The sequence below is a fragment of the Myiozetetes cayanensis genome, unplaced genomic scaffold (assembly GCF_022539395.1).
Source record: "Myiozetetes cayanensis isolate MyiCay16 unplaced genomic scaffold, myiCay2020 scf2-11, whole genome shotgun sequence".
NCBI classification, from domain to species: domain Eukaryota; kingdom Metazoa; phylum Chordata; class Aves; order Passeriformes; family Tyrannidae; genus Myiozetetes; species Myiozetetes cayanensis.
In genome coordinates this window covers 39246927-39272015 of record NW_026087411.1, presented here as the reverse complement: position 1 = coordinate 39272015, position 25089 = coordinate 39246927, and the positions used below count along the sequence as shown (strand labels likewise).

At 39.8% G+C, this 25089-nt stretch overlaps 1 protein-coding gene across 3 annotated transcripts; it reads left to right on the top strand.

Annotated features, from left to right (window-relative positions):
* Positions 1-239: 239 nt before the first annotated feature.
* On the top strand, positions 240-23073 carry GGPS1 (geranylgeranyl diphosphate synthase 1). Of its 3 annotated transcripts, XM_050315598.1 has the most exons (4): positions 240-386; positions 5329-5422; positions 14162-14232; positions 17948-23073. In XM_050315598.1, exons 2-4 carry the CDS (start codon positions 5356-5358, stop codon positions 18707-18709), a joined length of 900 nt encoding a protein of 299 aa, XP_050171555.1. In that variant the 5' UTR covers positions 240-386; positions 5329-5355; the 3' UTR covers positions 18710-23073. The 3 variants fall into 3 exon arrangements, with proteins under 3 accessions (XP_050171555.1, XP_050171557.1, XP_050171556.1); XM_050315599.1 differs by lacking the exons at positions 240-386; positions 5329-5422 and adding an exon at positions 8561-8610; XM_050315600.1 differs by lacking the exons at positions 240-386; positions 14162-14232 and having other exon boundaries at positions 5333-5422.
* Positions 23074-25089: the final 2016 nt, after the last annotated feature.

The following is a 25089-nucleotide window of genomic DNA, read 5'->3' as shown; positions in this document are numbered from 1 at the left end:
CATTGGCCGCCGCGTCGGAAATACTGACATCATTCTTCTCCACTTCTATGGAAACTGAGACTCGGCGCCGCGGGGGCTCATGGGGGACGCAGTTCTCGCTCGCCGCTCGCTCCGTTCCCGGCAGGCGGCGCTCTGCGGCGCGGCGGACCACAACTCCCAGGGCGCACCGCGCGCAGGGGAGGCGGAGCCCCGGGCGTATGCTAAGGAGCCGAGGGGGCGGGGCCGGCGCGTGCGCGGCGGGGCGCTCGGTGGCGCATTTTCCCCCCGGGAGGGGAAGGTGGCGCCCGGCGGGGCGGAAGGAAGGAAGGGGGCGGCGCTCCGGCCCCGCGCTCCGCCGCCAGCGCTGCCGCTCCCGGAGCGGAGGCTGTTCGGGAGGAGGCGGCGAGGTGAGGCTGCCTGCCCCGTGAGCCGACCGTGGCTGGTGGGGGGCGCGGGGGAAGGAGGGGGGGTGCCTGGCTCGGAGGGGCCGGTCCGAGCCCGGCTGCTGGGGGAGCGGGAGCCGCGGCTGCCCCGCCCCGCCCAGGAGGGGCTGGCAGGCTGCCCGGGAAGGGGCCCGGCGAAGGGGGGCCGCCGGTAGAGCTGGGCGGAGCGGCTGACGGAGCGCTCCGGGGCCGCGGCTGCGCCCGGCGGGCGGCGCTTCCCGGCCCTCCCCGGCGGCCGAGCCCGGCAGTGCCGCGCAGAAGATGGGGGCGGACGGGGGGAGCGGGGCGTCCTCGGCTCTCGGTCTCGCGGCTTCTAAAATGGCGCTGGAGAGCCGGGGCTGCCTCCCTTGAGCTCTGGAGGCGGCTGGAGAGGCTGCGCCCGTCATGTTGAACTCTGGAAAAAAAAAAAAAAAAAAGCCAAACCTGTTTCTTTGTGTCTGGCTATGGTGTTTTGGGAGGGAGTTTGGCCGCTGCAGGCAAGGCAGCAGCTTCGTGTTCTCTGTGAAATGTGAGTTTGAACCGCGAGTTCAGCGCAGCGCTCCGGCAGCGGTCACGGGTTCCGCCGGCTCACCCTCTGTCCCCGGGTCAGCCCGCAGCCTTCCCTCTGCCTGCGGGGACCTGGGCGGCCCAGCTCTTGTTCGGCTTCTGCAGCCTTCGTGCTCGATTACACCTGGAAACCCCATTAAAATGGAAGCACGATCCCAGCAGCTCTATGTTCATGCCCTTCTGTCGTTAGTGTTGGAATTGCAGCCATGGAAAGCTGCTTGTTTACTTGGCTGCATCTTCTGGAAAAGTGTCTGACTGCCTTCCCACCTGTGGGAAGTTACCCACCCTAAGGTTGGGTGCGAGGTGTTATTCGGTGTCAGCCTAGGGAGAGTTGTAAACTAGTTAGAATGAGAACATGGACTACTGTCCAGGTTACATTTGCATTAAGACTTTTGGTAGTGTCTCTGTAAGAATACACATTCACTGTGTTTTCTGTGTATTCCTTCTGAAACAGATCTTCTTGCTCCCACCACCTACCCCCCTTTGGGGCATTTTTTTTTTTATCCCCCACTGTTTTCATGCCTTGATGCACTAAATTCTGTGATGGAGCTGACTTAAGAACTTTCTGGATGGTTCCTTTTGCACTACAGCTCTGCTTCTTTCGTGGTTGTCTTTTTTTTGTAGCTGCACTGTGACTGGAGCCACTGTGATGATGATACTTTTTAAAGTACCATCTGTGTATTTAACCTAGACTGTTTCGGTGATTACATATCCCTGCCTGGGAGAAGAGGGAGAATATTCTGCAGAATCGAATGGGAAGGATAGGGTGAGAAGCTATTTTGCAAAGTTCCAAAGGGAAGTTTTTTTTCCCACGTGTAACTTAGAACTAATACTGCCTTCATCCTCTCTAGAAAGCTCCTAGATCCAGATCAGAGCTTCAAGTATAGCTTTAGAGTAGTTCCAAATTATGGAAGCCCATGTCACCATCTTATTCTAGTGTTGTGTGTGTTTTCCAAGAGATCATTAGAGAGAAGGTTTGCTGCAGTCCAAAAGACAGTTGTGTGGGCTCTCTTCTGTGGTTGCACGGCTGTTCTGTATTCTTATGTGGGGATACTGAGAAGTAACTGGAAGAATAACTTAGTCATGCATATGAATTGAAATGCAGGAGGTCTGTGTGCTGGCTTGAAAGGTAAAATGGCCTTAACTGCTTTAATCCCATGAATAAGCATACATGTTATCAACTCTTACACTTTCACCAACAAAGGGCTTTGTGTTCCCTTTCACTTATTGTTTAACTCCTGGCACTTTTAGTGGTAGATGGTGACTGAGATCTCTTCTCTAAACGTCTTCGCTGAGAAGTCTCCTGAAGTAGTGCAACTTCTGTAACAAATTAGTCAGTCACCTCTGCAGAAAAACCTTAATATCGAGTAATTTCCAATTGTGTCATATGTAATAACTTTGTGCAAAGAGACTGCAAGTCTCATATCATGGTATTTTTGCTTACAGGCCTTTGTAATAAATTTCATGTACATGTTTCTTTATCAAGTGTCCCTTTCTTCAAGTAAGTTTGGGGGAGGTTCTGCTCACTGTTCTTGTTTCAGTGGGTGTGTTAGACATGTAGCTGTCTGATGAATACAGACTGTTTTTCCTTGGCAGAGATTACCTAAGAATTCATTTTGTGGTAGCATAGCAATATAGAAAAGCTTAACGATAGTGATTGAAGACAAGTTACAATCTACTTTTTGTTCATTAGAACTCATTTAAAAAAAAGAAGAAGTAAAAATTTTTGCACTTGTGGCAGGCATGCCTGACTAATTTTCTGCTGCTAAGCCATATTTCAGGTGGACTCCTACTAGTTTTGTGAAGAGGGAGGCAAATATTTAGGTTGATGCTGTATAATACTAGTGAATTTCAGGTTAGTTGGGGATTCTGAATATTGTCTTGGTGTCCTACAGACAAGCAAGAGACCTAATTCCCTGAGGGAGGAGGAAAAAGTTTAATATGTACTTCTGAGCATAAACTTTTCCAAGAGAGTACCTCCAGTCCTAACATCTCTTCCCAGCCCAACTGGATAGCTAGGCACTTAATTCTTTCACTGTCTGTGTGGCTTTTTGACAAATAAAACTCGCAGGGGAGTTGTTAGTATGTCTTTATATCCAGGTCTACCAGATTCTTTCTGCTTAAAACATCTGGTGGTGGATTCTGATAGTCTTTTTGATTTTGCTTCCTCACTGAAGTCCTTTGAGACTTATATGTAAGGGTACAGTTTGACGGCTGACTCTCAGCAGCAGTGCTGGTTAAAAGCAGTTCCTATCCCTTCAGTTACACCAACAAGCTGATAGCAAAATAGGGGGTCAAGGGTGTTGAATCTGATTTAGATTACTGCATGGCCTGACCGTGGATAGGATGGAAAGGCTGTACTGCTTATAGGTGGCATCACTGCTTACTAGCTATGCAAAGGTGTCCCAGAAAGTATAGTCTTATGAGCATTTTGTTGGCAACTGTGTTTGCTTAAATAGCCTTTCTTTCCCGTGAAGTGCCAATACATTTGATTAACGTATGTAGTGAAGCAAATAGACGAATTGATCCAAACCTAAGCTTGGAAAATAGTTATTAATGCAGATGAGTCCCTCGAGTATGGACTGCTACAGATGCTTATGGGTGTGGAGGGTGGGAATGGGAGTAGACAGGAACTGACTGAGCTATACTGGAAGGGAATTCCTCATGAATGTTGAGGAATAACACCTTGTCCAGGTAGCTTAAGAGGAAGGAGTGGTCATGATGCTGATCTTCTGAGGTTTTGATGGGAAAATATTGCTGGATTATTTTGAGCAAGTGTGGAACATAGTTTCTGTTCACGTTAACCATTCCACTTAATGTACCTACATTAAAAATGCATAATTTCCTACTTCTAAATATCACTTTAAAATAGTTATTTTCATGGACACTTGTTGTGATTTAACCCAGCCACAACTAATTTCCATGCAGCTGTTTGCTCATTCCCCACCACTCTGGTGGAATAGGGAGGAAAGTCAGAAAAAAAGGTAAAACTCAGAGTTAACAGTTTAATAATTTAAATAAAGTAAATTATAATAATAATAGGAATAACAGAGAGAGGAATAAAACCCAAGGCAGACAAGTGATGTACATTACAATTGCTCACCACCCACTGACCAGTGCCCATCCTAGCCCCAGGGAGCCATCAATGACTCCTGGCCAAGTGCCCCCACTTTATATACTTGTCATGACATTCTATGGTATGGAATATCCCTGTGGCCAGCTTGGGTCAGCTGTCCTGGCCATGCTGCCTGCCAGCTTCTCATGCACCTGCTGCCTGGAAGAGCATGGGAAACTGAAAAGTCCTTCACTTACGGTGAGCATTACTTAGCAATAGCCAAAACATGAGTGTGTTATCAACAGTGTTCCCATGCCAAGTTCAAAACACAGCATTGTACCAGCTACTAGGAAGAAAGTTGGCTGTGTCCTAGCCAAAAACAGGAGAATGACTTATGTAACTATTCACTTGCTCCAGGGGAAAAAGTAAGTCCTTCACAGGATAGTAGCAAAGTAACTGGGAAATGATGCCGAAGTAGTATGAGATTTTATGTTATTGCTTCAATTCCTTCTTAACATTACATGAGAATTGTAATGCAGTGCAGAAAGGAAGGCTAGAGGTGAAAGGACAGAAAATCTATTACAGAAAACAGTCTAAAAAAATGCAAATAGAGATGACCAAAAGTATGTGAATTGAAATTTAATCAATAGAAAATTGTTGAGCTCTGTAGGCTGTGGATCCTAAAGTATTATAAGAGTCTATTACATCTGTAGTATATGAGAAAGTGTGTAAAGCTGTCTTTATGCTTAAATGTTAAAAAGAGAATGGTATATTTTTGTTCTGGCTTCTAAGACAAGACTGAGGAATTCTATCAGAAGACTGAAACTAGTGTTCTTTAGTTTGCTTTGGTCTGAGGTGTATTTTCTGCTCTTAGGCATCTCCACTTCTGTGTGGGGAGAGCATTTAGGGACATCTAATCAGATTAGACATATGAGGTTTTGTATGTGTGTCTTTGTATGAGTTTGTATGTGTGGTTTTCTGTAAGTGTCTTTAAAGACTCGAAGTGGAGCTTCGTTATTGTGAATGGTAATGTTTGAAATACTTTATCACCTAAGCCCTCTAATACATATAAAGGAGTGAACAAAGTCTAGGAGTTGGTTTAAACTATTCATGAATAATTAAAGAAAACTGTATTTAGTACATATGCATGTTTCTACTACTGAAGGTAGTATTAACTGAAGGTGTGATGTGCAAAAATGGAGTATTTTTACCTAATCTGGAAGTCACCTGACTTTTTAATTATATGGATCTCTTGCTTACTTCCATAATTTTTCATCTAAATAATATTAACACTTTCTTCAACAGTGGACTACCTCTTAGGAAAATAAAGAAATGGATGGGATGGATGAAACATCTAAAAGAATCCTAGAGCCATACCAGTATTTACTTCAACTACCAGGCAAGTTTCTTTGTAGTATGTTGTTTGTAAATATTAAAATTGGTTTTATAGCAACTTTTGTCTTGGGAAGTATAAGCCAAGAGGTTTATTCGTTCTTGATTTGTGGATTTAAGAGTAATAAAAAGCAAGTCTTTTCAGTATTTGTTCCTCCTCCTGTAGAACCACCCTTTTGGTGAGATTGGTGCAGTAACTCTTGAGTCTGGTTCTAATGTAAGTAGTATTTCAGTTACTCTGTTCTGCATTCAGAGTAGCTGACTTGCTGCTCTTAAAATCTGGTAAGGGCAAGTACTGAGTACTTGATCTTATTCTTAAACTCAGGACTGACAATGTTTTGTTCTTTAGGTGCTTGCTGTACTGAACTCAGCGGGTTGTGGATTTTGTTTGGAGGTTTTTCTTTAAACTTTTCTTTTTGATTGTGAGGTTCTTTGGGGTTTTTTTGTTGGGGTTTTTTTGTTTGTTTTTTTGGTTGGGTTTTTTTGTATTAGCTTGTTTCTCTTGTGTAACTTATTCTCCCTGGTATGCATAGAGCTGGGTTCTTATGGCCAGTTTCAGCTATCCATGGATTGCTTCACTTGTGAGAGGTGCAACCAGTCTTGGAGTAGCATCAGGTTACCAGCACTACATTCACATGAACGTTTTATTCTTGAATGGTACTTATGTAGCAGAATTCAGGAGACACTTTGATAGCAACTATTGTATGGATATGCCTCCTGAAAGTTTCTTTGACTAAAAAGTCAGATTGTTTGCTGTGACTTATACTTGTACACCTGAAGTGTAATGAATACCATACAAGCTATCAAAGTGACTAACTTTGTAAAATTGCTGGCAGAATAACTTTGTCATTGGGACTATTGCATAATTGCCTGGTTGCCTTCTGTCCAGTTTATAGTGCATGCTGGTGGAGTTAAGGAAGATACAAAATATGGGTAAATATTAAGGAAAATAATCCTGATCAAAATTATATCTGACCAGGGTAGACGACCTTCTGCCTGGACAAGTAGCGTTATAAATCACAGGCACGCTAATAAATGGCTTTTGCACATCTGCAGCAAGACCTGTATATCAGCACCGTGAGCCCTGTGGGTCCTAATTCATTATACCTGTGTATAATGAAATTCATTATTAATCTCTGCAAATATCCAGGGTTTTCTTGTTTACATTAGTGATTTCATTTGACTTGGCAGTTAGCACTGAGTTAAAAACTAAGAAAAGGAAAGAATTTGGCAGTTCTATGTGTTTTTAATGCCAGAAAGTTCATTTCCCATTTCCTCACATGTATTTCTTTTGCCTGTGTTGAACTGGGTGGTGGTCTTTCTAGAAAAATACCTTGAGGAATGAGTTTGTGATATTCCAGAGAGCTTTCTCAGACCTGGTCCTGAAGAAATTTACTTTCCTCCAACACCATCTTTAAGTGTACTTTTTGTTTGGTTAGATTATCTCATTAACCAAGGTATGTTGTGACGCCTTTGCATCTTTAGCTGCTAATTATTTTTAGAGCTATTGTAGATACCAAGAAAAAAAGCTCTGCTTCCTTGTAGGAAATATACAAGAGGCACAAAGTGCCCAAAGAAAGCTTCTTTAGGCAAAAGTGATTGGCTAATAGCTCTTCAGTTAACTTTCACTTTAAATGATGCATCTAGGATATACATATAACCTTCCCCTTTGAGTCCTGTGCCTAAATTCCTCTGCTTTGTGAGTTCAACCCTAATCACTCTATACTGGTGACTTATGTAATATTACACTTGCAGACAGTGCAGGTGTTTTATATACTGTCCTGCTAAAGAATCGTAAATCTGATAGTCCACTTTACCATGGTGACTTCTACTTAATTTGGAGAAGGTGAGAAATAAGACACACTTCTCCCTATGCAGTAATGGAGGTGTGACTCAAAAGAGGTGACTTCTCTTAGACTATGCAGGTGAAAGTGGTGCACCTGTGGAAAGTTTGTGTTGAGTAACAGGTGAAGCAGTGAGGGTTCACAATCATATAGCTGGTGTTTACTGTTTTTGAAACACTGGCGTTGCCTTAAATCAGCTGTGCCAAGTATGAATCAGTAGGCGCAAGCTATGTGTGGGAACCTTGGAGTTAGTGTAAACATTAAAGCTTGGTAAGCAGGGAAAAAATGGACATATAGGTGCTGTTTATAAATAGGGTGAACCCAAATGAAATGCCTGAGCCAATCTTAGAAGCTCTTGCTAAAAGAGACAGTTTCATTCTATCCTCTATGCTTCTGGAAGTATTCTCCTGCTGCTTAACTTGTGCTGGTTCTCAGCTTGCTAATCAAATTATTAGGTAGTATCAATCACCTAACCTGCTAAAAACTTGCCTGGTTAATCTCTTGTCTTGTTAGTGAGCCAGCAAAAGGTTAGGAGCTGTTTCTGTGTTGGATCAGTTTGAGCTCCGAGGGGCTTTTGCAGAAAGCTTGGCTGAGTGTCAAGTATGTATGCTTACAACCCTACAGTAGTCCAGTTGCTTATCTTGTAAGACTAGTTAAACAAACTCTCCAAGCAGTTTAGTAACCTATGAGTGAATGAATTTAGATACATATCAAACTTTGTTTACATGAAGAGGGATTGTGTAACAGCATTAAGGTTGGGAGGAGGGGAGGGAAGGTGCCTGCTAATGTTGTCTGTGGTGTAAGAACACAAATGTTTGTAACTGCTAAGGATTAGCCTCTCAATACAAGGAGCTGTATTCCCATTACAGAAATAAGACTTTTAATGGTAACAGTTTGAAGGTGATACATAAAATAAGCTTGTATATAACTTTGACTTTCAACAACACTAGGATAGGAAAGCTACTAGGATTAAAGTATTTTTACTGTATTGCTATTTTTAATTGCTGGTATGGTAATTAATGTTTATTCCTTCTCTAGCAGAAATTGTTTCTTGGGAGAAGAATTCTGAAACAGTAACTTTTCTTGTAAAATCTCATTGTAGGAGAGCATTGCCACACTAGTTTTTAGCAATGTTCTACTTAATCTAATATTTAGTCTCATGAAGTGCAGGGTTGACTTTCACAGATTCCATTGTGGTTTGTCTCAAAAATGGCCTGATTCATACTCACGGTGAATCCTCTATTTCTGCATGTCTGAGTTAACAGCAGTAGCTGGTTGTGCAGCACTAAGGAGTATATGGAACTTCAGTTGCCATGAAACTGATATGGTCAACAACTTGCTGTTGAAAGGGGTAAATTCTGATCCCTTTCATAACTGCAACTTCCCTTTCATATCCCTCTGGTCTTAGCTGCAGTCTTTCCTGGGCTTGTTCAGCAAGCTAAACAATCAAGACTGGCTTTTGTTGTTCAGCTTTTTGAGCTGGGTTGTTGAACTTGACCAGCTTGGTGAAGGAGTTAAGCACCGCAGGGCATGATCCCTACCACTGGCAGAACTACATTTGGCACATGAGAGGCCTCAGCTTAAACCAAGTTCCTCATGGAGGCTGCAGCTCTCTAGATTTTGAGCTGCAGGAGTGCCTAGGGGCACCCGCTGGCCAGAAGCAAGTGATATCCCTGCCCCTAAAAGGTATGTAGTGGTGGAAAAAGTGTGTTACCAAGCAAAGGTGCTGTGGAAGGGGATCAGCAGGCTTGCACAGCATCAGAAACAACAAAAATTACAAGACACTACATATTCAAGAGTCTGAAACCTCCAGGTATATTGAAGGAGGGGCAGGAATAGTATGTGCATATCAAGTTGGGTGATGGATACTCTCACAGTGGTGAAGGCTGGGAAATGGGAAACTGATGGCTTCTGGCACCAGGAGAAAGATTCCTGTTCCTTGAGCAGATGTGCAATTGCCAAATAGGTTCAGTGCACTGAAAGACACATGGCTGGAAGTTCTGTATAGATTTTTTACAACCTAAATGATTCTATGATTTTATACAACTAAGCATCAGAGCAGCAGGTGATGCTGGGGCAGCAGCAAGTGATAGTAGTGGAGACACTGACTCTTGCAGGAGATGGAGGCTTCCACATGTTATTGTGTGTTAGGGAGGCTTGCTGGTTTTGGGTACTTCTGATCTTATGGAAGGACTGCCAAGGTGTTTCACCCTTAAAATACTTAACCTTGCAGCTCTTCTACTGGAGCACTGATGGACTATAGCAAGGGGGTGCCTGAAGCTCATTAAGACTATGTGGCTTTTGGAATGAGAACCAAGGACACAGGAAGCCAGGTGGCTTTTCTCCACGATCCTTAACCTGCTTCACCTCACTGTCAAGAGGAATAAAGAGATACTGCCTGTCAGCAACTAGTTAGTTGCATAGCTTATGTTGATATCAGAGCTTTGCATCTTATGACCATGAGACTCCCTTTGTAGAGCAAAAACTGCCACAAGGAGATAGCATCCATCTACACGTGTCAGGGCACAAGTGTCTCTGCTAACAAACTGAGCAACATGTGAGAAGGGACCAAACTAGAAATGACAGTAAAAGAAACTGACTACACACAGTCAAGTAAGGAATTAGTGAAGTTGACAAAGGGTATATGCTGATTTTAACAAGAGACACCTTGTAATCTCAGAGCTGAAAGCAGACCATCCCAGCACTCCAACAAGTACAAACAGAACAACATGATAGAGAAAGCTCTGACTTTTTCTGAGGAATCTGCAAGATTGGATGCCTTTCTGAAGTGCCTCTACACAAATACATACTTTATTGGGAATACACAGGAGAAGTTAGAGGTTGGCAGTAATTTTATTGAGGTATCTGATTTGTGATAGCTCACTCAGCTAAAGCACTGCAATGTATGGATGTGGACTGCCTAGGAAGACAGCCTAGGATAGCAAGGAGTGGGAGTTGCCTTTTATGTGAAAAAGCAGCTGAATTGCATTCAGTTGTACTTTCAGTCAGATGAGCCTGTTTAGAGCTCATGAGTTAAGATTGGAGGGCAGATCAATAAGGGTGACTCTATAGTGAGTCTTTATGATAGACCCCCTAAGCAGGAAGAAGCAGATGAGACCTTCAGACAATTGTAAGATGTTTCATATTTACATGCACTGCTTCTTATGAGACTTCAGTTACCTCACTGTTAGAAGAAGCAACACAGCAGGACACAGGCAATCCAGCTGGTTTCTGGAATGCACTGATGACCTCTTGCTACCACAGGTGATCAAGGAGCTGATGAAAGAAGGCATTGTGCTGGGCTTCACACTTAAAACGAGGAAGAATTGGTTAGGACATGAAGACTGGAGGCAACCTTAGCCGTAGTGACCATAGGATAGTGGCATTCAGAATTGTGAGAAGGAACAAGGCAAAAATCAGGATCACAACCATGGACAGGTTAACCCTATTATGAACAGGGAAGTTCAGCTAGAGAATTCTGTCAGTACCCCTAATTTGTCACAGGTGGCTTCCCATTTTAAAAGTGTATATGCCTGCTCTCTTTGCTTTTCATCTGCAGTTTGTTTATGCTGGTTGTAGTGTTCTTGTAGCTGCTTGGGGACTTTGTCCATTTAGTCTTAATCCATCAGAGGATGCAGCTAAACATGCCAGTGTACAATATAGCTGAGGTAGTATAGAGGCTTGCTTCCTCCAGAAGGGCAATGCTCCCTTTCTCTGGTCCTCAGCATATGCTGCTCACCCTGTACTGACTCTGGCAGATCCACTGCATAAGCTGACTCAGTACGTAAAGCTGGCAGAAAGCTAACCTAGCAAAAAGCAAAGTTCTCTGCTGGGCTAATGAGTTGAATTAGCTTAGTGAGGCTGTAATGGGGGCTAGGTTAATAGTCCCTCTGCTCTTTCCCATGCTTGTTCTAGCTCTTTTGTGTACCCTCTCTGTAAGTGGGGTGCTGTCTTAAGGACATAATTTATTGTTACTTTAATGGAGCAAAAGTGAAAAAATACTAACCAGGACTCTGTCCAGAGCTGGAGGTCTGTGGGTTTTGGATTTTCCTGGTCACGAGGACGATTGTGTATAGAGAGAGAGCTGGCTGATTATTTTTTTCCTTTTTGTTTTCTTTGGATGAGAAGCATCTCATCTGAAGAGGTGGAGGGAATGTCCTCAGTACACCTTTAATCTAACTTGATATTTGTTTTAAGGATAAAGCTTTAACATTCCTATCTGTAGAAGGAATTTCATCAGAATTAATCTCTTATATTTTTTTTTTATCTCACCTTTTCCACCAGCATTACTAAGGAGAAAAGCTTTTCATAGTTGCTGTTGAGTTTGGGTAATATTGGGTAATAATCCTAGGCAGATTAAACCAAATGCATTTAACGTACCTTTGATAAAAGCTTGATGCAGTAACATCTATTATTATATCTCTATACAGTAGGTAGAGCTTCTAATTTTGGATGTTAGACCTCTATTCTTCAATTTTACAATAGCCTGCTTAGAATAATTAACAGAGCAGTGACATATGACAGTGAAGAAACTGGATAATTCTGGCAGTGCTCATTTTAATTTTGTCTGAGTGTTCCATATTGTTGTATTGTCTAGTCTGGGGAGAGGAGAGGTGTGGCAAGGAATGGAGTCTTCTGCATCTAGGCTTTAGAGACCAGCATTAGAGGGTTCGGTCTTTTACCATCATAGCATAGCACCAGACATAAAATGTGCATACAAAAAATTGCCATACTCTCACATAGATGAGGTGAGATTGACTTCAGAACAAGATAAAATGGCATTTTTGTAGCAATGATGTTCCTTTAGAAGATAAGCAAATCTGCACCTATAAAAGGAAAGATGGATTGCTTCACTACACAGTGTTTTTTCCTTGAATAGTCAGTGTCTAGGAAACCTTGCTAGTCAGGGTAGATGAGTCTAACAATTCAAATGCTGTCTGTACTAAGGAACTGAAGTGGCTGGATCCATTGTGCATGTTACTAATCCATTTGAAGTGTGTGCTAGTAGTCAAGTTCCTTATGATGGAATAATGCCTGTTGCTGAACATCCAGTATTCTGTAAGCATATTTTCTGGGAAACACATTCAGAAAAACAGAATTAGGTCTTGTCTGTATCAATGTAATTTAGAAGTGAATAAACAGGTATAGATAAGGTACACTTCCTTAATGTGATATTATCTCTGAGTGGTTTTCTTCATGAATGTAGTGAAATATTTATTAGTACTTAACTGGCAAGCCCTACAGTTTGGTAGATGTTTGTAACAGTTGTTTTCAAGAAGAGACAAAACAATCCCTCTCTTCTGCAGCAAACTGTTAGTGTTTAAAACTGAGCACAGAAAGCAAAAATGGAGAAATATGGCCAATGACTGTGTATATCTAGGTAAGAATGCTCTTTCATACTGGACAGAATCAGAGGAAAAAGCTACTCGGGGTAGGGGGGAAGGACCATTTTGTTAATCTCTTCTAGTGAAAACCAAAAGATGATGGTGACAGGAAGCACTGGAAATCATTGAGAATGGAGACAAAAACTGCAGACCTCTGATCCAGGGAAGAAGGTTATCACCCTTGGTACAGAGCCCAGCTCATGAAGCTATTGCTTACCTGGTGGTGACTTAATTCTCAGTCTAGTTTCTCCAGGGTGTATCACTGCAAGTGAATTTACCCATTTTTATTATTCTGTTCTGTATGTGCTGGTCACACAGCAGTAGAGAAGCCTTAAGGAGAGATTCAAATGTTGAAATTTCTTCAGTGCTATGGGCAAGATGGGATTATCAACAGCAGGACAAATATTGCAGAATCGTTATGTCTCAGTAGATATTTAGACAAGTAATATGGAACCCACTGTCTACGTTGCACTGCTTAGAAGTTTATTTAAAGCTTTTTCCAAAGGCCTTCCTTATGTGAGCTACGTATGCAGAGCTGTTTTTCTAAGCCTGTCTTAAGTTGTTTGAAGATCTTACTCATAGCTGAGCTTCTCAAAGTTCAGAGCAGAATTGTCTCAGTGTGGATAGGGGATGACTTCATTTTATATCGAACATCAGTAGACACTGAATAAATATTTGTACCTGAATACTAGCCAATTATTAAAGAAAGCTGGTATCAACAATTTACAGGTGTACAGTTTAACTGCTCTTGAAATTAACTCTGTCATGTAAATTGTATCTGGATTAAACAATACTGCTTATTTTAACACTAAACTTGGACATTTGATGTTGTCTTTCATTGCTGTGAAATAGGGTGACTACCTGACTCCAACAAAGTAGATTTAGCCAAAGCAGACAAAATCCTATTATTTGTAGGCAGATTTCTTGGGTATAAGATAAATATCTGAATTCTTGGAAAGTTCTATTCTGTTTGGAATGTTCTGTTCATATTTCTGTTTAGAGTTATTTAATAAGTATATGAAATGTCAGTTTCCTGTTTTATGAATTTACAGTAGCAAGTGAAGAATACTATAGGAGAAAGAACTAAAAATTGAGAGATGCACTTATTCAACAAATACCCATACTTTCACTAATAATGAATCATACTTGAAATGTTTTAATCTTAAACAAAATGAACATTCTTTGCAAACTAGGGCTTACTTTCAGAAGTAGCAAGCAGGTCTGTGCAGGTTACCAACATACTCAGGATCCCTTACTAATTAAACTGTCAAAACTAAATATAGTAACCTGTAAATATGTGCCTCGCATATTACTGTGAAATGTTTAAAACTGAAACTGCTGCTAATTGATGTTTATATAATGAAGAAACAAGCTATACACTGGTAATATTTTCCACTTTTGGGTCATCACACTGATCAGTTTTTTTTTAATCAGGTCTCAAGTCAGCTATAGCTGTTAAGACAAACTCCCTAATAATGAATTTTATCTTTATAAATGCCTATAATATTTTTATTGTAGGTAAGCAAGTGAGAACCAAACTGTCACAGGCCTTTAATCACTGGCTGAATGTTCCAGAAGATAAAATACAGGTACTGGCTTATTATTTTTAAAGGGTTGTTATTTTTCTTCCAAGACTACTGATAACAGATGATTCTAGTAGTTAGCATAAATTATAAGAAGTCTTAAATGCTCTGTTTTCTGAGTATAAAGTAACCTTTCAGGAAAACAACTCTAGTACAAGGCTTTAACTGTAATGCAACACTAAAGAAATCATTTCCATGTCTTATGTAGAATAGTTACTTCTTTCTAAGTGTGTTCAACCTTTGAAGTTGTAGATAAGCAGGTATCACTGTTACCCACTTAACTCAGTTATTAACACTGATATTTTTAATGACTTATGAAAGAAGCTAGACAGTTATCATGTAAATGTAGTGGTTGAAAATAAAATCTTAAGATTTTGATACAAGAATATCAAAGACAGCAGTTAAATCAACTTTACAAACCTAAAACTGTGAAGGGTATATCATACAGTCTCCAGTCCTTACTTTCTAATAAGAAACATTAAACTAGGAGGAATTCTCGTTCCCTTTTGCTTTTCTGTTGGGCCAATTGTGCAAGGTGCACGGTTGTGTATTTAAACACCTGTGTTAGGTTAGACTGCAGTTTTGCTAAACTGCATATAGAGAGTGAAAAATATTCTGTGTCCAAGACAATGTAAGAAATTAAAATAATCAGTTTTGGGTTTTGACATTTACCCAGCTGGTCCCTTGTTAATGTCATTAGTGGTTGGCAGAAGTACCTTTAGAGTTTGTGGAGTCATTTTTAGAGTGGCTTGAGTGACACTTCATAGCCCTCAAGTAGCAAAGTGGTTTAAGAGTCTGCATTCATAATCTAGCAATTATTCTATTTTTCAACCTGTCTGTATAACTCTTTTGCCAGATTTATTCCATCTTTCAGCTAGACACATCTTACCCTTTGTGCTCAGACACATATTCAAATAAAACATATAGCAACCTGTGTATTGTATGTGTTGATTCAGTCTCATATCATAGATCAGAATTCAAATTGGAAGGAGCCTTCAGAATTTATCTAGAACAACCACTCTTAAAGCAGGGCTTGTTCTGTAGCTACTTTAGGTTTCTGGGAGCCCTGTTGAGTTTGAAAATCTGATGTAGTTTCTTCGTATTTCCAGAGTGTGTCTTCTCATGCTGAACTGTTATAACAAACCCTTCCATTCTGTTCAACTAGAATTTTTTATGTTAGTCTGACTGTTGCCTCTTGCCCTTTTGCTGAGCACCCATGACAATGTGGTCCATTTTTGCTTAGTGATACAGTAATCTAAAGCTGCAGTGCCTGTGGATGAACAGAAGGTACCAGTTCTGTTAAACTGATGCTCATGTAACTATTAGTAAGTTGGACCACTTGTTTTGATTATCTTTATGAAGAAAACCACTGCTTAATTGTTTCCTTTAGTACTTAAGTTGTTTGTGATGGAATTTAGTATTTTTATTCTTCAGGGCCTTTGAGGACAGAACCAAGGCTCTGTCATCTTTTAATCTGCATCCTGATCCATTTATTACAGCTTTTGTGCATTCTTGTACTAATTTTAATAACTAATGATGGTTGAGGTCTGGAGGACCACCTCTGGTCATCTTCTTGACATCTCTCATAATCTTCTTCAGATCTCCCCTGTGTCTAACAGCCTGATTCCCTTCCATCTATTTGTATTTCTTTTATTAGAAATCTGAATTCTGGCATTCATTCTGGGACTTTTTTTTTTACCTTAGATTGTTTGTCTTTATGTAGTTTATTCAGATGATACAGCTGAGGCTACTGTTCTTTGGCAGTTTATTTTACGATTGACTGCCACTGTTTCACTTTTTTCCCCAGCCAAGGAGTCTCTTCACCCCCACCACTTACTGAATCTCTTGTACCAATCTGGTGCTGCACTGAGAGACTCCAGCTTGTTGAATTAGAGAACACTGGGTTTGTCAGAGGAACTTTCTCCTAAGAAGGCACTGAAAGGGCCTAGTACAGGGTCAAGCAAATTTTAAAGCTATTGCAGATAAAAATATTGTAGAAAAAAATCTGTGTGTTGGACTGATAGTGCAGCAGGTACTGATTAGATAGTTTAGGCTGTAAGAAAACACTGTACTGGGTCTTCAGCTTTCATTATGAAGAGCAGTCTTTTCATTGTCTTGGGCTGCTCCCTGATGTCTTATAAAATGAGCTTTTTCTGCTATATGAGCTATTTCACTCCTTACTTTCACCTTTTGAAGCATTTTTGACACTGTCTTAAGTTCACTAGATAACTTGACTCAAACACAGAGTCATGAAGCACTGTTTCCATTAAACCTTAAATGTATCAAAGCTGCAAGGGATCATGAAACTGGCAGTGATAGGAAACAGGTTAGCAAGAGAAATGGTGGAATAAGCTTATCCAAGGAATTGACAAAACAGATAGAATATTTCCTGATAATACTGAGAATGAGATAATGGACCCAAAGAATATTCAAACAAATAGGTATGTGGAGTTGTCTTCAGTAAGTACTCTATCCTTTGATTTTAAGTTAATGGACAACAACGTATCTTTACAGGTCCAAGTAGGACCTTGTTGGTAGGTGAGTCACGAGGGTTAAGTAAGTTGTTCTTGCAGTCATATCTTGGAAAAGCAATTAAATTCCTGGGGTTCAGGTTTTAATCTCTGGGACAATGGTCACTGAACATCAGGTGGCTTGCTGCCCAAAAAAATGCTTGCAGCAAAGTCCTTATTATTTTGTCCTACAGGACCCACCAAATAGGACCATGCTAGGTACTTGCTGCTATTTTATGGTGGCCTTAGTATTTTTTAGCAGTTGTTTTGATGAATGTTGACTGAATGCAATGTTTGTAGCTAGCAAGTGTAATTGGTTCATTAGCTTTAAAATCATATCTTAATCAGATGCATTTCGCAGTGAGTTTATACAGTATGCAGTTTTATATGCTTAATTTTTTTTCCATTTAAGCAGGTGCTGAACATACCTGTTGATTGCATAGCAGCTGTGCAATAAAAGCAGTGTATAGTGTTAAGACTTCATTTTTTGTTGATATTAAGGTTCACTTCTAGTCATCTACAAAGCTGATGTTCTGGAGAGTTTATTGCACACCTCAGGTGGGGTATGATACTGGTCTACCTAGTAACAAAGAGTGTGTAGGAAGCTTCCCAAAAGATATTGTAGCTGTTGTCTTTCTGCCAAGAATTTTCCAAATGATGTTTCAGAGAGAATAGTTTGTTCTTTAAGAGCTCAGTACTGAAGATAACCACACAAAGTGTGGGAAAAGAAAGATGAACTCTCTGCTTATCAAAACAAGGTTTATGAGACAAATGTGATAATGGATGATACCTGACACTCTCAAGAACTGACTTTGGGAGAATTGAGGTTAGTGAATGTAAATGTTTGAAAACACTGTTTATTTTCTTTTCCCCTAATCAAGTTTCCAGTAACAGACTCCTAGACAATGGCTGTTTTAGAACTGTAGCAACAATGAAGAGAGGCATGCAAATGGAAACACTTCAGGGAGTAAGTTAACTTTGAATCTGAAAACATTACACAAAAGACAGACCACATGATGCAGGACTTAGAGCAAACTGGCTGATGAAGAGAATCATAAATCTGTACTAAAAGTAAAAGCAAGTGGTGTAAAGGGGAACCTCAGTGATAGAGAATATATTTCTTTAAAACATCATCAATTTTAAATAAGGTCTTGCAAAACGGGGAATTAAATTACAATGTCAGAGTTAATAATTTTCTCTTCTTATAATAGGTTATCATTGAAGTGACAGAGATGTTGCACAATGCAAGCCTACTTGTGGATGATATTGAAGATAACTCAAAGCTACGACGGGGCTTTCCAGTGGCACACAGTATCTATGGAATTCCATCTGTAATCAACTGTGCTAATTATGTGTATTTTCTTGGCTTAGAGAAGGTTTTAACCCTTGATCATCCAGATGCTGTTAAAGTTTTTACCCGCCAACTTTTGGAACTCCATAAAGGTCAAGGCTTGGATATTTACTGGAGGGATACTTACACCTGTCCTACAGAGGCTGAATATAAAGCTATGGTACTGCAAAAGACAGGTGGTCTCTTCGGTTTAGCTGTAGGCCTCATGCAGCTGTTCTCAAATTATGAAAAAGACTTAAAACCACTTCTTAATACACTTGGTCTCTTCTTCCAAATAAGAGATGATTATGCCAACTTGCACTCCAAAGAATATAGTGAGAACAAGAGTTTTTGTGAAGACTTAACTGAGGGCAAGTTCTCATTCCCAACCATTCATGCAATTTGGTCAAGACCTGAAAGTACTCAGGTGCAAAACATTTTACGTCAAAGGACAGAGAACATAGATATAAAAAAATACTGTGTGCATTACCTTGAAAACGTTGGTTCCTTTGAGTACACTCGGAATACATTGAAAGAGCTTGAATCTGAAGCCTATAAACAAATTGAATCACTCGGGGGAAACCCTGAGCTTGTAGCACTAGTTGAGCAGCTGAGCAAAATGTTCAAAGAAACTGAAAATTAAAATTGTAACTTCTGGGTGTGGATGAAAACATTTTAAAATGGAAAGATAACCAGATTGAGAGGTGCGATAATCAGTCTCACATAAAACTCTCTCGTAGCTATGTTACAGAAATTACTGTTAAAAACAACTTGTCACTGACTATTGAAATATATACCCTATTATCTCTAAAGTCTTAACTGTAACTGCTTACAGTTGGCTTTGTTAAAGGAGATGTACTAGAACTGAAACCAGTTTTGAATCTAAATGTGACTATGTTTACACAATCATAGGCATTATTTCATGCCTAAAACTCTTGTGTCTCTAACCAGGCTATCATAGGCTTCTGGTTGAAATTCTGTGTTAAATCATATTGACATGTGTGTATTGTGCATTTTCAAATGATGCTCTGGTAAACCAAAATGTATGTTAAATAACAAAAGAAGATACTTGCAACCACAATGAACATAAAACTGTTGTGTGATATTTCCAAGTTAGACGTGTGAAGATCAGATGGATCAACTTATTAAGTTCTAAGGTGAATATCCTAGGGGATAAGCTTCTGGGGATATTTTCAGGGGAATGTGAATTATGAAATACAGCATTTTATGTGCAAATAAGACATGTTTAGTCTGAAATTGTGACTTTGTAAAGATTTTGAAGTACCCTAGAGAAAAAATTCCATCACATCAGCAAAGTGAAAATTTGCTGCTGATTCCAGCTCTTCAATGAATAATTTTGATCACCTGGTTTTAGATTTTGAAACTGTCAAACATTGTAGCCAGGAACTTAAATCTATGCATTAGAGCCCATGCATGTAACTGTAAATAGCAACATAGTAAGTTGCTACTACAAGTGGAAAGGGCTTCACATCAGGTAACTTTAGGACACCCTAATTGGTGCAGATCTCTTTAATCTCTGCTTATAATTGAGGTGCTTCTCCAAGAGTTTATTCATAATTCATATTTCATTCCTGTTCTGAATTGCTGTCTGGAGGCATGTTATAGATCTCTCCAAAGAGACAAGATCTGTAATTTTTTGCTATAGCAGAGTACAGTATCTTGTTCTACAAGCTACACTACCACTTCACTTTTAATTGCTTAAATAAAGCTTTAAAATTACAGATAAACCAAAATAGAACTGGGACTGAAAGCAAGATCGAGGGATAGGACTGACAAACCCTCTGCTCATCTCTCTCTCTGTAAATAAACATACATAAAGAAAAAAGTGAACAAAATGTAAGCAGAGATGTTTGGTTTTTTTCTTGGCTGGGCTGGCTTTAATCAGGTTCAGTTCCCTTAGTCTTCACAGCTTTATAAAGCTTTACTTTGGGGTAGGGAGGTGATGGTTTGGATCAAAGGTAGGACTGGTGCTGTAAGCTGTGGTGTTAGCTCAAGCATACTCTGAAATGGCTGGAGTTACTTGGCTTTGAAAGGCTAAAGGATAATTTTATGCAGGTGTTCATTTACTGTACCTGGAAAGCAGGGAGAGCCTTGATCTCAACCCACTGAGAAAACTAACTGAAGAAGGTTCCTGTAATGTCTTCCTTGGGCAGCCTTAATATTCTTCTGAAAGTGATCAAACATGACAAAATTCAGGACGACTGCTTTCAGTCAGATATTGTGTAGTTATGGATGATAGCCTATCCCTTTTATCTGCATGCTGGAGAGGAATCTTTGTCTGATTAGGCACAGAATAATAGCCTTTTCACTGAAGGGACGTTGTTGCCTGGACTGAATAGCTTCAAGTTGGTGAAAGGTGTTTTTAATGTTAATGAAAGAGAATTGTAATTTCTTTTTCATAACTTGCAGTGCTTAGAAAGCCTGTAAATTTTTAATGTGTTATGAGAAAATACTATCTGCAGAAAGTTACATTTATTTTGTGCCATGTCTTGGGAGTTTCTAAGCACTGTTGCAGCTGATGTTGAATAGGGGAGAGCACTGAAAAGACTATTGTTGTCAGGAGAATCTCCTAGTCTTACTGTGAAAGGTATCCTTGTGCCTATTAGGATATTGTAACTGCAACACAATGCAAAGTGCACTTAGTGCTGTTTTGTGTCTGTTCAGTTACTGGATGTAAACAGTTTTGTGTAATCAAACTTTCATAATGAGGTAGCCTTTCTTATTTTTTGTATAAAACTTCTTTACCATCTGAGACTTCTGCTATGACGTTGCTCTTTTGGTTCATTCTAGGAATTCACCCCAGTATTTAGTCTAATACCATGTCTTGTAGAGTGTGCCTTCATTAACATAGGAGTAAGTGTGTTGATGTTTTCCAGCCTGCAGGCCATTTAAACCACAAATGGGCAAGAAGGGAAAAGTTGGTCCAGCTTTCTTTTCCAAGGATACAAAGAAACCATACAGCTCTGTCTTACTCTTCTGCCTTCAAGGCTTTTGATACCAGTATTCAGAGCATACCCTGAAGGTATATCTGAAAAGACCCAGAAGCAGAGCACTGTTGCTCTTCACTTTGGTTAAGATAAACAGGACTGTGAGGGTTTTTCTTGATGTATTCAGGAGTTGGAAGAGACTGGGATATTTGCCCTTCATCTTTTAAGCTGGTAAAACATCTCTTAAGTATTAAATGTTAGTAGTGATGATGCTCCTTAGTCAAGGTAGATTTTATATTTGATGCCAATATTCATGACATTGTGCATTCTCATCAATATTCTCCAATGTTACCACTGGTTCAGGCTCCTGAGGTTAAGCAGTGTTAGGAAAATCACCTCCTTAAAGCAGTATGGGAGTCTTGTGGCTGCAGGATTAGTTTAGTTGTATGAGTGCCACTCACTGTTGCCATGCCTCTCACAACACAGGGAGTGGGGGTTTTTTTCCTGATCTTCACAAGGTATGCATTGCTGTGGAATGGAAACCTGAGTTGCAAGTAGAGAAATTTTGCCGTGAGGAAACAAAGGGGATGCTGGTTTCAATGTCAGTCGCTTTGAGCCAGAATTGTTCCCCTTATTATCTTCCTACCATTGCCAACAAGTTCTGTTTTGGTCAGGTTATCATTGCATTTCTTGGGGTTTGGCTCTTGCTGTGCATATAAAGGGAAATGCAAATACTCATCAGTCTGCAACATTTTCCTCTGCCTCAGTCTGTTTGATTGTGCGCTTGCTTGGATTTAAATGAATGCTGTCACCTGTCTTTGAGTAGCCAGCCATTGGATGGGACATCTGGCTTTGCTTTTTCAAAGGCTGATGTTCTGCCCATGAATTATAATGAAAATTGTATTATTTCAAGACCTACCTGAGAACATAGCTTGTCTTTCTCCTTTCTGAGTTCAGGCTGTACTCAGTTACTAAGAGCAACTTTGTATGTATCAGCCAGTTATTGATACAAACAGCCTCAAAATGTTAATAGCAGTGAGAAAGAAACTGTTGCCATTTCTCTGTGCTTCAACTTTATGGTTAATTTTGCTAATTTGCATATGCTGTGGAGTTTTCCTGTATTAATGGCTGCTTTCCTCAGTTATTGTTACAGTGCCAGCATGCTATAAAAACATGGGATTTGTGAAGTTTGAACTTTAATATGTCTATATCACTGAATTGGGCCATGCTTTTATTCATGTGCAAGAGCATCTGTTGCTTTTCTTTGTCCTAATTGTTTTACATTTAAGGTTTGATATTTACTATGTTCTTTTTATTATTTGTTCAGTACTTTCACTGTAATTCTTCTTTCAGCTGTATTTCTATTCTCTGCTAATACCACAGCATACATACCATCAAACTTATTTTTGATCCTGAACAAACAAAATAGTCTGTGTCTCCTTTTGAAACAGTACATCTTGGTTCATCATATGCCTTCACAGAAGTAATCCAGGATTTTCTACAATCCTAAAATGCCTGAAGCTCTTTTTTTTTTTTTTTTTTCCCCCAGGAAGCTAATGCCTATAACATTTTATATTGCCATAAATTATTTTTGTCCCATGTAGCTTGAGCTACTTTCCCTCTCCTACCTGTTTGCTTTCAAGACCTATTTTGCTTTGGTGCTAATGCCTGTTAGGTCTTTTTATGAAAAAAGTTAACTCCCTAGCCCTGGGGAAGAGAAGTTAAATTTTGCCTGGGTTAATGAATTATCCTACTCAGCAAGAGCCTGATGAATGTCAGAGCTGGCAGGTGGACAGAGGCGAGGGAAAGTATTTGAGAGAATAAGAAAACCCATTTTAGTCTCCTGAGGCTGCCTCATGTAATTTCACCTCATTTTACAGCATTTACTTGACTTTGCTAGGAAAGGCTAGAGTGTGGTTAGTTTCTTTGAGCTTCCCTTCTTGCTTTCCAAATAGACTGTGAGAGATATTCAAGTTAAAAATTATTTATTCTGATAGTTATTTATTTAATTTGACTATATCATCTAAAGGTTTTGATTAAAGCTACAGATTAAACAGAGTACATTGTTTCATTGTTGTATTTTCCTTTCTCTTAACAATTTTTCTGTTCTTGAAGTCAGGGAAACATAATCTGCCGTGTGTCTATTTGACTTGATTGCTACCTCACATTAACATCCTTTCTGAGTAACTTTTACCATAGATGAGCATCAGTGCTCACCATTTCTGTGGCATTTTTTAAAATTACTTTAGAAGGCACCTTGTGAGGTGTGGCCAGGAATAATCCATGATTTCGTTAATTCAATTCAAGCATATTATCTCCAAAACTTAATAATAAATATACAGGTTAAACCACATTAATCTAGAGAGTTCTCCTCATCTCTCTACCCTATGGAACAAGTAAGTTCTCCATAAACTCATTTAAAATGTATTTTCTGATCATCTGGGTTTAGTACAGCATAAAGAACCATGGGGGATACCCAAAGAAGACTGTAATGTGACACTTCCAGGGAAAGTACTGCAAAATCTGATGTGAATTTGTTTAGAAGACTAACTCTGATGTGAAGGGAAATCATGGATAATTTTCTGCTTTTGAACTCCATGAAAATACTCTCCACTCTGCTGGTATATTAATTATGTGCTGACAGTAAGGAGTTGCACCATCTCTTGACCACAGTAGGTAAGTTTCACTTTCTTCATAATGTTTCAGTTGATATTTCTAAAGCATATAGTGTGAAGCTATTTAGTCACTCAGTAAAGTAATTACTGAAGTCTGTAAAAAGGGAAAAATGGCAAATGCATACATTTTGTTTATGTATTTTGAAATACATAAAAACTGGCCTGTTCTCTTCCTTGTTCTCTCTACTATGTTACTCTGCAGTGAACTTCTGCTAGCTGAGGGAGGCGTAACTTTTCACTTCCTGAAGTTATTAAAACCAGGCTGACACCAAACCTCTATGAACGAACTGGAGGAGGAAAAGTTCTTTAAAAATAGAATTTCTGGTAATTGCAGTGTTAGTACATGAAGCATGGAACTAACTCCAACAGATTTTCTGTGGCCTTAACTGAAGGATCTGTAGCTAACTGCTTGGTTTTTTTTGGGGGTGGGATGGAATGTGCAGGTCAAAATAAAAGCCATAAGGAGGAATTGCCATTGCTTTTCCCAGAAATATAAAAACTATGCTATAAACCTAATCTCTTATATCCAATAATATTCAATAAATCTAAAAGGTAAATCCATTTCTACTTAGGTGCTTATAAAATACAGAAGTTGCAATTCAGATAAACAGTAAGTTATGCTATTCTCATTATCATTTTAGAATTACTAATTACATAAATTCAACAACCTGTGAGGATTCTGGATTACCTGTCAAACCTGGAGCTGGGATCAAAAAGATCATGAAAAGTATTTCCTTGTTTTCAACACCTTTCCTGACATGTAGTCACACAAAGTGAGGCATGCTCTCAGTGTTGTCCTTGGGAACAGTGGATGAGTCAGAAAAGGAGAGCTAGAGAGGCTTAGTGCTGTTCTTCCTGCTATCACGGTTGTACCACTATGTGTGCAGCTTCAGCATCGTTTTAAACTGGAACAGATCGTTCCAAGGGTGCCCTCTGTGGGAGATGAGTGGGCTTAGGAACCCAGATGAGACACCACCACTAAAGACATGAAAGAAGGACTCTGGTGTCTATTTTTTCCCCAGAGCTATTAGTTGGCCTGAAGTAACACGTTACCTATGGCAAAGGAGGATTCTGAGCTAAAGGCACAGAGATCTTCACTGGATTGTCCTTTTGGGGGGCAGCTGCTTTATGCAAAACAGTAAAGCACACCCATAAGGCCTGTTACTTGAAGATGCAAGCTCTGGGCATGCTGAAGAGTTTACACGTTATCCCGATTATTTTTATAGGAATGTACTAGTGTTACCAAATACCTCTACTTGATTCCTGTAATCAGTCACTATCACAGAAATATATTGCCTGCCAAAAGACCACACACATTTAATGTAATAGAAGCAGAGGCATGGGACCAAAAGGGCTTCTTCATTACTTACTGTCAGGGTTGTTCCAGTCTTGGTGATCCT